The sequence below is a fragment of the Hordeum vulgare genome, chromosome 6H (genome assembly GCF_904849725.1).
Source record: "Hordeum vulgare subsp. vulgare chromosome 6H, MorexV3_pseudomolecules_assembly, whole genome shotgun sequence".
Classification (NCBI taxonomy): domain Eukaryota; kingdom Viridiplantae; phylum Streptophyta; class Magnoliopsida; order Poales; family Poaceae; genus Hordeum; species Hordeum vulgare.
The window spans coordinates 134,715,531-134,727,133 of NC_058523.1; the positions used below are offsets into that span (position 1 = coordinate 134,715,531).

Sequence of the window (11,603 nt, forward strand, 5' to 3'; positions counted from 1 at the left end):
CACCTGGCATGTCCTTGGGGGACCATGCAAAGATGTCCCGATTCTCACGGAGGAAGTCGACAAGCTCGCCTTCCTACTTGGGGTTGAGCCCAGCCCCGATGGTGACGCACTGCTTGGGGTTTGCAGGGTCGAGTGGCACCTGCTTGGTTTCTTTAGCCGGCTTGAAGGAGCCTTCGCCGACCGACTGGGATGGAGGAGAAGGGACCGCCGGCTACTCGGTAGCCTGAGCCACGAGCAGGTCAATATGTCTCCTCTCCTAAGCAATCACCATGCCGTCGGCCAGGCGGTTGCTGTCCTGTGCACACTCGAGCGACTTCTTGTAGTCGCCAGCAATGGTGATGATGCCCTTTGGACCCGGCATCTTCATCTTCAGATAGGCGTAGTGGGGGATAGCCATGAACTTGGCCAGAGCCGGTCTGCCCAGCAGCGCGTGATACGGGCTGCTGAGGTCCACTACCTCGAACCATATGGACTCGCGGCGGAAGTGAGCCTTGTCGCCGAAGAGGACGTCCAGCTGAATTTTGCTGATAGGCGAGCAGGACTGCCCCGACACGATGCCGTGGAAGACAGTGCTGGTCGGCAGGACGTCCGTCTCCTTGAGCCCGAGCTTGAGGAGAGTGTCGAGGTAGAGGATGTTGATGCTGTTGCCGCCGTCGACCAGCACCCGGGAGAACCGGAAGGTGAGCCTCTTGGAGGCGAAGGTGGGGTCGAGGACGAGCGCGTATGAGCCCGGGTTGGGCATCACCGCAGGATGGTCGACCCGGCTCCATGTGATGGGCTTTTCAGACCAATGCATGTATTGGGGAACCGGGGGGCCGTGGCATTCACATCACGTCGTCGCTGGCGCAGGCTATGCTTGTCGCCGCCTTCACTGATGAAGACGACGAATGCTCCGTCTTGATGGGGGTAGTCGTCGTGGAGGCGGCCGTCGTCGCGAGGCGACGGCGGTGGAGCCGGAGCAGGACCAGGAGCCGGGGCTTGAGGCGCAGCCTGTGCACCCGAGGCAGCCGGCAAACCCTCCCCTTGCGACAGCCGTCGTGCAAAGTTGCACTGTCGAAGGGTGTAGGTAGAAGGTTGTGCCCAGAATGTATTTTGCAGGTTGCGTCAAGCATCTGCTCGAAAGTCTGCCTGGGCAACCAGTTGCTCTTGTTGGGCCGCTTTCGTTGGGAGCCGGCTTCAGAAGCCGACGGCTCACCCTCCACGCTGGCTACCAACTTGTTGTTGGAGCGTGAATCTAGCTGATCCGCCTTACGCTTGTTGTTGTTCTGGCCGCCTCGATTATCTCCAGCCAGCTTAGGAGTAGCCAGCGTGGGGACAGCCTTGTCCGAGGCAGTCACCTTGACTTGCATCGCGGAGTCGGCCATGGCGTACTTCTCCGCCTTGGCCATGAGCACCGCCAGAGAGGTGGGCTCGGAGCACATGAGCTTGTGCTTGAGGAGAGTGCCGTCTCGGCAGCCATCGATGAAGTACTGGATGGCATGTACCTCATGCACTCCCTTGCAGGAGTTGCGAAGCTCTGTCCAGCGAATGACGTAGTCACGAAGGGGTTCGTCGGGCCTCTGGACACACATGGCCAGCTCATGAGGCCGGCCAGGACGCTTGTAAGTGCCAGTGAAGTTGCAGACGAACGCCTCCTCAAAGTCCACCCATGAGTTGACGTTGCCGGCTAGAAGGCTGTTAAGCCAAGTCCGAGCCGAGCCGGCCAACATGAGTGGCACGTAGCGGACTGCTACGCGTTTGTTGCCCCTGGCAATGCCAACGGCGATGGTGTAGTCGATCAGCCAGTCCTCTGGCTTGGCGGTGTCGTTGTACTTGGGAGTATCCCTAGGCAAGGTGAAGCCTCGGGGAAACAGCTCCCCTCGGATCCGGGGGCCGAAGCAGGCCGGACCGATGGGGTCATCTTCCTCCAGAAGGGTTGACTCGGCCAGGGCGTTGAGACGCCTGCGGGCGTCCTGATCGCCCTGGGGAATGCGGGTGCCGATCTGAGCCGCGATCGGAAGGGCACCTTGCGAACCGGTGGCATGGGTCCTCCCGTGATGAGGAACCTCATACACCGAGTCGCTCTCGTCACCTCCACGACGCCGGCTCGAAGTATGCTTGCTCTGGCGCTCGGAGCGCATGTCTTGGCTTCCCTCGCCCTTCCGGTCGAAAGTGCGATGCGAGGAAGATCCCTCAGTGTGCTGATGACTGCTTGGGTTGCGGCGCACTCCGGGGTTGGGTCCCGGAGACTCTGATTGGGCTTGACCGGGGTCAAGCCGTGTCTGCTGCTCGTTGGCGGCATCAAGGAGATCCTTGACCCGTTTCTCCTGGAAAGCGCGCTCCTCGCCCTCCAAGCTTGGCATTTCTGCCATGGCCGCCTGGGCCGCCCGCAAGTTGGCTGCGGGAGTCTCATGGATGGGCAGCTTGCCGCCTAGAATCTCGGCAATGACCCGGCCGCGGCCGCGGACCGAGCCAATCCGGCTAGGGGCCTCGGAAACCCGAGTGAGGCCGTATGCGGAGTTATACTCGCGCTGCGTGGCCTCCATCCGGCGTTTCGCCGAAGCGATGGCGATGTCCTCCTCCAAGATCTGCCTGCGAGCCTCCTCCAGCGAAGCTCGCGCGTCGTTAGGGTTTGTGGAGGCGGCGATGGGCGTCTTCAGGCCGGTAAGCGCAGCCTGAAGAGTGTCAGCAGCGACAGCAGCAGGATCAGTGGCGTCTGCTGACGCTTTGCCCTGAACCGTGCTGGTGCCGGCGCCGATGACCATCACCTCCACGACGTGAAGACGGTGGCGACATGGTATGGGGTGAAGAACCCCACCGACGGCGGAGGGCCATCGAAGACGAGTACGTTGTTGGTGTACACGTCGTGCGTAGGCGTCTCAGCGATAGAGAGCCTACTGAAGCCGGCGCATAACGCCTCAACATCGAAGTCCTCGCCAAAGTAGCGAGGACCATCCTTGAGGCGCAGGTCGCTAAAGAGAACACTGAGGTTCTCCATAGCAGCGACGACGACGCTAGGAGGCGCCTCGTCATCGGACTCCTCGTCCGAATCCGCATGGCGGACCGGGACGTCGATCATCATCGGTGTTGTCTCATCGAAGGCAGGCTCCACGGGCATGCAGATCGGTCCGAACGCGATGCATCCGGTGGTGTAGGTGCGGGGCCCCGCCCAGCGCGTAAAGCCAGCCAATGCCGCGATCGGCCCCACGGTGGACGTCAAATATCGGTGAATACTCACAACATAAGCCATGGGTAGGCTAAAGAAGGTAGGAACCGAAGTGGCAACGCAGGGCGCTGGGGGCGAGGTTGGTACAAGCATGGAACGCACGATGTACCCAGGTTCAGGGCTTTCCGTAGAGATAATACCCCTAGTCCTACCGGAGTGTATGATATGAATGGATGGGATTACAAGGTTGCTCCTGGAGCTGTATTGCGGAGGAGGAAGAGGGAGCAGCCGGCTCGTCTCTGCCTCTTCTATGTGGTTGGTGTGTGTGTGTGTGTTCAGTTGACCGACCCTCTGCATGGAGGGTGCCCGGTGGGGTTTATAGACGAACCACCGGCATACAATATGGATAAAGGGTACAATAGTGGGACCCGGCTGGCAGCCTCGCCGGCTGGCCAGGGGGCCCACGGGGGTCTTGTCTTGTTGCTTGAGGGGCCCGCCGGCTGCGAGGTCCCGTCTGGCTGTGGGACCCGACGGCTAGCCAATGAGGCTCTCGCGTAAGGTTGACGCAGAACACGTATGGTACGTCCGACGTCGTCCAGCGAGATTCGTCATGGGCAGACGGTACGGCCGCCTCCACTGTTCCCACGCCGAGTGCAGTAATGGAGTGGGAGTTTGACGGCCGACACTGTGCTGGATGATAGATCAGAGCCGGGGGAGGTCAGCGGCCACCCGCCGTGCACTCTGATCCAGTACTTTTCCTAACGTGTAGCCACCTTTAATCATAGGGTCTCGTCATGACCTACGATCTAATGTGATTTGAGATCACCTGCCGGCTAGCATGCTTGACTAGCCGGTTTGGGCACGGTCACCTCGTCCCTAGTCGGCTGGCTTGGCCTAGGCAACTAGGAATAGGTAACCGTCTTGCTTCTAGCCGGCAGGTGCTGCCTAGCCGGTAAGAGAGTTGGCCGTCTCGCCACCTAGCCGGTAAGTGTAGCTAGCCGGGCAGAGGACTTGGGCCTTGTAGAATTGTTCTTGGTCATTCCTTTTAGGCCGGAGATAAAGGAACAGGCTCGTTGAGCCTGCCCCGGGGTTATCCACCGAGAGGTGGTGATCGATCTATGGTAGAAGAGAGATGAAGGAAGGTCTGCAATAGCAAGCATTTTACAGGAGATTGAAGATGCTGAGGGAATCTTCAGAGCGTTGCTATAGTTTTTATTGGCAGGGAAGCGAACGATGTAGCACATCTTTGTTCAGCTCGGGCAAATAGTAGCAGGAGACGCTGTCTCTGGATGAATTGTATCCCCAGTTTTTTTTTTAGCTAGCCAGCTACAGATCGGTCGTAGTACACCTGGTTATGGAAAAGAAAAAGGAAAAAGGCTGGCCGCCCTCTTCCCTCCTCGTCTCTTCTTCCTCCCCACAACCCAACCTCTCCTTACCAGTTACCACCATCTTCTCCTTCCTCCCCTCTCCACCTCCATAACATTTTTGCTCAACAGTCCCCACCCTACACGCAGAATAGGACCAAGACAAGCGGGATATGCGGACCAGATGCAAGCTAATCCATCATCTACTTATATTTCAATCATCTACCGTGGTCACACACGTACATATAATTGTCTGGGCTTGACTTCAAGGTACCACGGACGGCCGCTTGCTATGTGCAACCAAAAAATGATTGCAAAAATAGGTTCAGATGGCATGGGAGAGTTAAGCTTGGATAAATTTAACTAGAAGTTGTGGAAACAAACTGTGAAGAAAATCATACATGAGAACCCCAAAGGGGAACAATTTGTGGTTTCTTCAAACCACCGATATAAATGAGATCCGCTGAACAAATCCCACGACATGCTCAGAATGCTACAGTGTGTAAATTTCGTCCACTGCTACAAGCAAGTCATGGATCGGAGTACCCATTTCTGCTTGTGTTCAAAAGGCACAACAAAGGCAATAATAAATACTGAAAAGAAAAGGAACCGGCAAAATTGCAGCCTATTAGTAGCACTCAGGGCTGATTAGTGCTTGGCGGTGACAAGAGCCATGTGGGCGATCAGATCAAGAACTCGGTTGCTGCAGCAAAAAAATGAAAGCAAATAACCCATTGGTTAACTTGAGACCTGAAAATGTGGGAAAATAACACTTTTAATGAGGAGAGAAATAAACGCTCACCTGTAGCCCCACTCGTTGTCGTACCACAACACGAGCTTCATGAAGGAAGAGCTTAGTCCCATGCCAGCATTAGCATCAAATATACTTGACCTGAGATGCAGGGAAAGCAATGAATTTCTCTGGTACTACGTGTGCAGAGCAAATTGCGGTACATGTGAGTAGACATAATTCTTACCTTGTGTCACCAACAAAATCATTGGATACCACATCCTCGTCTGTGTAGCCTAAAATGCCTTTCAGTGAGCCCTCTGATGCCACCCTGAAACATGGGGCATATGTGTAAGCTTGATAGGGAAAGCAGTCTTACACATGATGACATCAACACATACAGTTGTTAGGTTATATACATGATAGCAGGAGAAGCTCGTTCAAATTATTAATATAGTAATAGATAATCGTTATCTACCTACCAGTTGAGTATAATTTCTGTAACCTAAGGGGTACAACAGAATTGAACTGTATTTTGACATATTTGCTCATCAGTTCCTACTACCTGAGAAGTTCACATATGTTTCGTTCGGACATGCATCTTACATTTTGCTCAGAAGCGTCATGAGGATTCTGTGTTTCGTTCGGACATGCATCTTACATTTTGCTCAGAAGTGTCATGAGCATTCTGTTAATCTTCAAAATACTGGTAACTACATAAGCTAATGAGTTGCTTAACAAGACAAGTCAAACTGAAATTGTGAAATGTAAAGAGCTGAACAAGTAATAAGAAAATGAGAATGAGAAATGTGATGATTCTGCATACTTGATGGCTGCTTTCACATCATCATAGGAGGCACTTTTCTCAAGACGGCAGGTCAAGTCAACCACAGAGACATTTGGTGTTGGAACTCTGAAAGCCATGCCAGTAAGCTTTCCATTTAGCTCAGGGAGGACTTTCCCAACAGCCTACAGGAAAATAGAATCGGTCGATCAATAACGAAAATCGCAAATAGACACATGATATGCTTTCATCACAAGTTACCTTTGCTGCACCAGTGGAGCTAGGAATTATGTTTTGACCAGCACCACGTCCTCCTCTCCAATCTTTCATTGAAGGACCATCAACAGTCTTCTGGGTGGCTGGAAACAGAAGAAGCAGCTTGTCATGACACAGAATTTGAAAGCAACAATTACTCCACAAAGAATGCAAAACCACAAGTCACCCTTTGTGACAACTGAGAAGTTTTATAGCGTAGAAAGAAAACCTGTTGTTGCGTGAACAGTTGTCATTAGACCTTCAAGAATGCCAAATTCCTCATGAACAACCTGCACATAACGGTTCATGGGCATCATGAGGACAATAGAATAGATTAATCACCAGAGCAGTTTATTGTAATTGTATTGTGCAGTTAACTTGGCAGGAAGTAGATACTGGTTCAAGAAAACCAACAGGACAAGGAAATGGGGAGGAGTTACCTTGGCAAGAGGAGCAAGACAGTTAGTGGTGCAACTTGCATTAGAAACAACATTCATCTTGGGGTCGTAGCTCATCTCATTTACTCCAACCACAAACATGGGAGCATCTGCGGATGGAGCAGATATCACCACTTTCTTAGCACCACCCTATATAAACAAGGTAGCAAAAGTCTCAACATTGTGTTCATTGCAAAAGGCATATTGTTTGCTAATTAGACAACGTCACGGAAGAAATGACATACAGACCTTCAAGTGTACCGATGCTTTATCAATAGTTGTAAAAACACCAGAAGATTCAACAACATAGTCAGCTCCAAAGTTACCCCAAGGAATCTCTGCAGGGTCTCTGGAAATTGAGAAATAAAAGATTAAAATCCTTCAATACGCATGTAGCAAAATGTCAAAATAAAGGATCTGAAGAAGAAAAAACTGACAAAAACTACAGCCCAGAAGTATGAGTTCAGTCACAACCGACATATGAATATCAGAACCAACGAAAAGAAATACACAGTTAGATATTATATGTACATAAACATGTGTTTGTAAGAATCAGTTATTAAGTAGTAATATTGCTTTGGCCACTTCATTGCTTCACTTGTACTTATTTCAGGACAACAATGTTGTGTATATTCAGCAACCACAACATTTATATGAACTGCACTAATATGGCAAACAATCGGCTAACCTGGCATAATTACCTTTTGCTTGTTATTGTGATTTTCTTCCCATTGATCTCCAGGGTTGAATCATCCACAACATTAATGGATCCTTTGAAGGGACCATGAGTGGAGTCATACTTGAACATGTAGGCCTGGAAAAAGGGGAATATTAAGTTCAAACCAAACAAAAGAAACCAAAATGCTACACCACATGCAAATACAGACTTGTTAATTCAGCAGTGAAGGAAAGAATATAATGGCAGAATTAAATTTGTCAAATTCCAATGAGTAGGTCATCCCACTGGATGATTCTTGTCATGGCACCTAACAGAAAAAATAGGAATCCCAATTGCATAAAATTGGGTGGTTAACCAATGTGTATGTACTTGAAATACAGAAATACAGTGCATTATAAACAATATTTTATGAATTGACTGGAAAAGTTGCCACATACAACATGAAGGTGAAACACAGGCAAAACATACAGGAAAGATACTTGACATCGAACTAAATGGGATTATGAATTGAGAACTATCATCTCTCCTGGTTACCTCGTGCTACAGAGTTACATGGCACTTTGCACCTGTTATCTGCAACAGTCCTCAAGGAAATCCGCACCAGGGGTGTGGGACAGAATAGTTCTCTTATAGCTGCTTGTTAGCGTCACATGCTCATTCAAACATTCACATGTACTTTGCACACGGGAATCGTTCATGTGGCAAAATACATCAACATCATTCATGGTATCAGAGCATTCTCTAGCTCATGTGACCTTGATGAAAACAATGTCTAGTGCCCTCTACCTTCCGCACTGGAACTCCTGTTTACCAATGCCCACCAGTCTCTCCCGTTTCCAGAGTCACCTGCCTCTGCAGGAATGGGAGAGAGCAGTAGGTGGCGATGAAAAGGAGGGGGGTCACAGAAGGTAGGAGACAGTGGTTTAGACGTGTGAGCTAGATAATCACTTATACAACAAGTGATGAATAACAGTGAGTATGCCACACAAACACCTGTCGTACTCATTGATATGTAGATAGTACATTACATTTGAATGGGTATGTATGTGGAGTTACCATGAAATACGATCAAGCAGCTGCAGGACACCTACTATATCTCATGCATAGTGAGCAATTTGTCATAGGCTATTGGAGGGAGTGTGTGCATGATGCCCTGAATAATTTGTGTGCGAGTTATCTCGGAGTCAAAATTACTACCTCGTTACATTTATATTAAGCTAACAAAAAGAGAACTCATGAAATTCATGAGGTCTCTATCGCACAAAAACAGAAACAGATAAAAACGTATGTCCGTATGGTGCAACATGGTTCGATGCAATTTCATACAAAGTAGTAAAGAAGTAACTACTGCAAAACCATGAGTTCAACACTGTAACTTTAAATTTCAGGTGTAGAAGATCTCATAGCACAAAATATGCAAATCATATAGCATTATTTCCTTACCATGTACTTAGCATCAATGAAAGGATCATTGACAGCCACAACTTCAATATCATCTCTACTGGTCGCAATTCTCAGGACCAATCTCCCAATCCGTCCGAACCCTGCAGTAATAAAAACAACGTGCTAACATTAAAAAATGCATATGGATTATTATTTCATCTACTTTTGACTCATACAGTACCAAAGTATAAGCTATCTATGTGTGCCTGGTGTGATCATCTGAGGAATAAAAATATGTTCCGTAAACGGAAGACCTTACAAGATGATACTTAATTCGTTGACACGGTATATTATGAAACAAAAGAACATGGCCTAAGCATCCTGGACAAAAGATGCAACCAGCAAGGATTAATCTGCATCATCTAGATTGCAACAGTTTTTTTTTTGCATCAATTTTGTATACAAGATGCTCACCATTGATGCCAACCTTCGTCTTCTCCACACTCGAATACTCTGCAGAGAAAAACAAAAAGGACAAAAAAGATTATAAACAATCAAATGCCACTAGAAGCTGCAATATGTTTGCTGAGCCCAACAACTTACGAGGGACGACCGGGGGTGCCTGTGTAGCTATAGCTCTAAGTGGCACAATGTTCCTGACACTTTAGCACACACGAATTAGATGCAGTACATCCTAATCTGGCATACAGTTCACGAGGCAATGCAAACGATGCATCGGAAAGGGGAGGCACTTACGATGAAGAGGAAGCAGCAATGGAGGGGAAACTGCAGGCCAAGTGAGCTGGACCCGTGCTCCTCAAGCATGACACCTATGCCACAACAGCCAAATCCCATCAATATGAGGTGAAAAAAGTTCGGCACTACAATAAAATCCTCAAAGGAGAAGGAGAAAGGCCTCTGCCGACGTGAACAACACTACAGCAGATGCCAAACAAAAGTTGAAAGCAACAGGAGACAAGCCAACTCGCATCTTAATTTAGAGTTAACACAATAGGGTCTCCTTGGCTCAATTCCATGGATGGAACTGGTGCTAAACAGCAGGGAACCTACGTCAGTACGCGGCGCTTGAACCCAATTCAACCGGTAGAATGTATTGCAGCGCCAAACAGCACAAATGGCTGGATTCCCCGCCGAGGATACGACGGTCTCGAGCGAATTACGACGGGGACCAACCAAATCTAGACGCCGAAATGGACTCGCATCAACCCAGCGGCGCCGCCCGGCTTTACGCGTACAGACAGTGCGTGTGAAGGGGCGAGCAACGGATACCTTGGAGGGGTCGGCGGCAGCGCGGGATCCGGCGAGGGACGAGGACGGGGCCGCCGCGGTGCGGAGAGGCACGGAGAGCGCCGCCATGGGAGAAGGGGTTGATGGACGGACGGACGGACGGACGGGTGGGTGGGTGGATGCGCGCGTTAGGGTTTGACCGAGGAGGAGGGGAGGGACCGCAGGAGAGGGTCACGAGGAGGAGGAATCAAGCCGACGAGGGGGCAGGGGCAGAGGTTTGGCTGGCCTTTCGTTCGCGGAGGCGGGCGTGGGAAGGTGGCGGCTCGAGCCTTGTTTTGTTTTATAACAAAGGAGAAAGAAAGAAAGCGGTGCACACGAGCGAGCGAGCGAGCGAGCCTACCCCCTCCACCGAATCTCTTGGTTGGCTGGCCGTGTTCGTCGTCGTGTTTTTAAAAAAGTGGAGGATCTTACCAACTTTGGTTTTGGTTTTCCCACAAGAAGACCAAACTGGTATTCGTCTTGTTGCAAGGCGATTGTCATTTGTCCAAGCCCCGGGGTTGGCAGCACTGCTGCCCGACATTTTCATCAGAAGAAGAAAAAAAGGCAGTGCTCTTCGCCAGCGCTTCGGTCGGAACTTTGGGCCGACCACACGCCCATCACCTGATTTGCCGGTAGCACGCAATGCAGTAAATTTAGTCACAACGCAGCAAATTTTTGTCCATGCAACAAAAAATTTCGATGCAGTAAATTTTGGTCACAACACAGTAAATTTCGGTCACGATTACAATAAAAATATGGTTGTAGTAAAAAATAGCGGTAGCAAAAAAGACGCTAATGATACGTGGTAGCAAAACAAAATGTGGGTTATAGCAAAAACAATACGATGAACTCGGATTACAACTCTGACTAACGTGTATGTAACTTTTTTAGTGAATGGTTGCAGCAAGAAATGATACCGGTTGTAGCAAAAGATTAACACGGTTGTAGCAACAATCAAAAACACCGGTTGTAGCGAAAAATTCAACGAACTAGGGTTGCAACCAAACGTATATGCAGCTTTTTTATGAACAATTGTAGCAAATAGAAAACGCTTGTAGCAAACTTCAACGCTAGTTACAGCAAATTTCAAAGGAAAAAAAGTTGCATGCTTAATCAACTACACGCGCGGGTCGCGCGCGACCGGCGGAACGGTTCGGTCGACGAGCCGACCACAAGCGTTTCCAGAAGAAGAAAAAATGCATGTCGCCAAAAGGGGTGGATACAAGATATTGTTTTAGTCTCGTAAAATCTATTTTGTCACTATGCATTCTGGGGTATTATTCAGTGTGTGTAAGTCCGATGAGAATAGCTGGTTACGACCGCGGACGCGCCTGAACACCCTCATTGATTTAGACTACATCATCACCCTCATCCTCGACAATCATATTGTGCAAAATAATACGACATGATAGGTTAGTGCTAAAATATATATATATATATATATATATATATATATATATATATATATAAACTCTATTTATCACTCAGGGTACAGAAGAATTTATTCTTCATCCGAGATAATCTTACGATTAATTTATA

At 49.2% G+C, this 11,603-nt stretch overlaps 1 protein-coding gene across 1 annotated transcript; it reads right to left on the minus strand.

Moving 5' to 3' along the window:
• Positions 1–4,852: 4,852 nt before the first annotated feature.
• Positions 4,853–10,396, minus strand: LOC123401526 (glyceraldehyde-3-phosphate dehydrogenase GAPCP1, chloroplastic-like). The gene is made up of 14 exons (XM_045095355.1): positions 10,068–10,396; positions 9,534–9,607; positions 9,381–9,439; positions 9,252–9,290; positions 8,838–8,938; positions 7,417–7,529; positions 6,965–7,064; positions 6,719–6,865; positions 6,508–6,568; positions 6,285–6,382; positions 6,066–6,208; positions 5,487–5,570; positions 5,312–5,401; positions 4,853–5,212 (listed from the first exon to the last, which is right to left on the minus strand). The coding sequence occupies exons 1-14, from the start codon at positions 10,152–10,154 to the stop codon at positions 5,158–5,160; spliced, it is 1,251 nt and encodes a 416-aa protein (XP_044951290.1). The 5' UTR covers positions 10,155–10,396; the 3' UTR covers positions 4,853–5,157.
• Between the last annotated feature and the right edge of the window lie 1,207 nt (positions 10,397–11,603).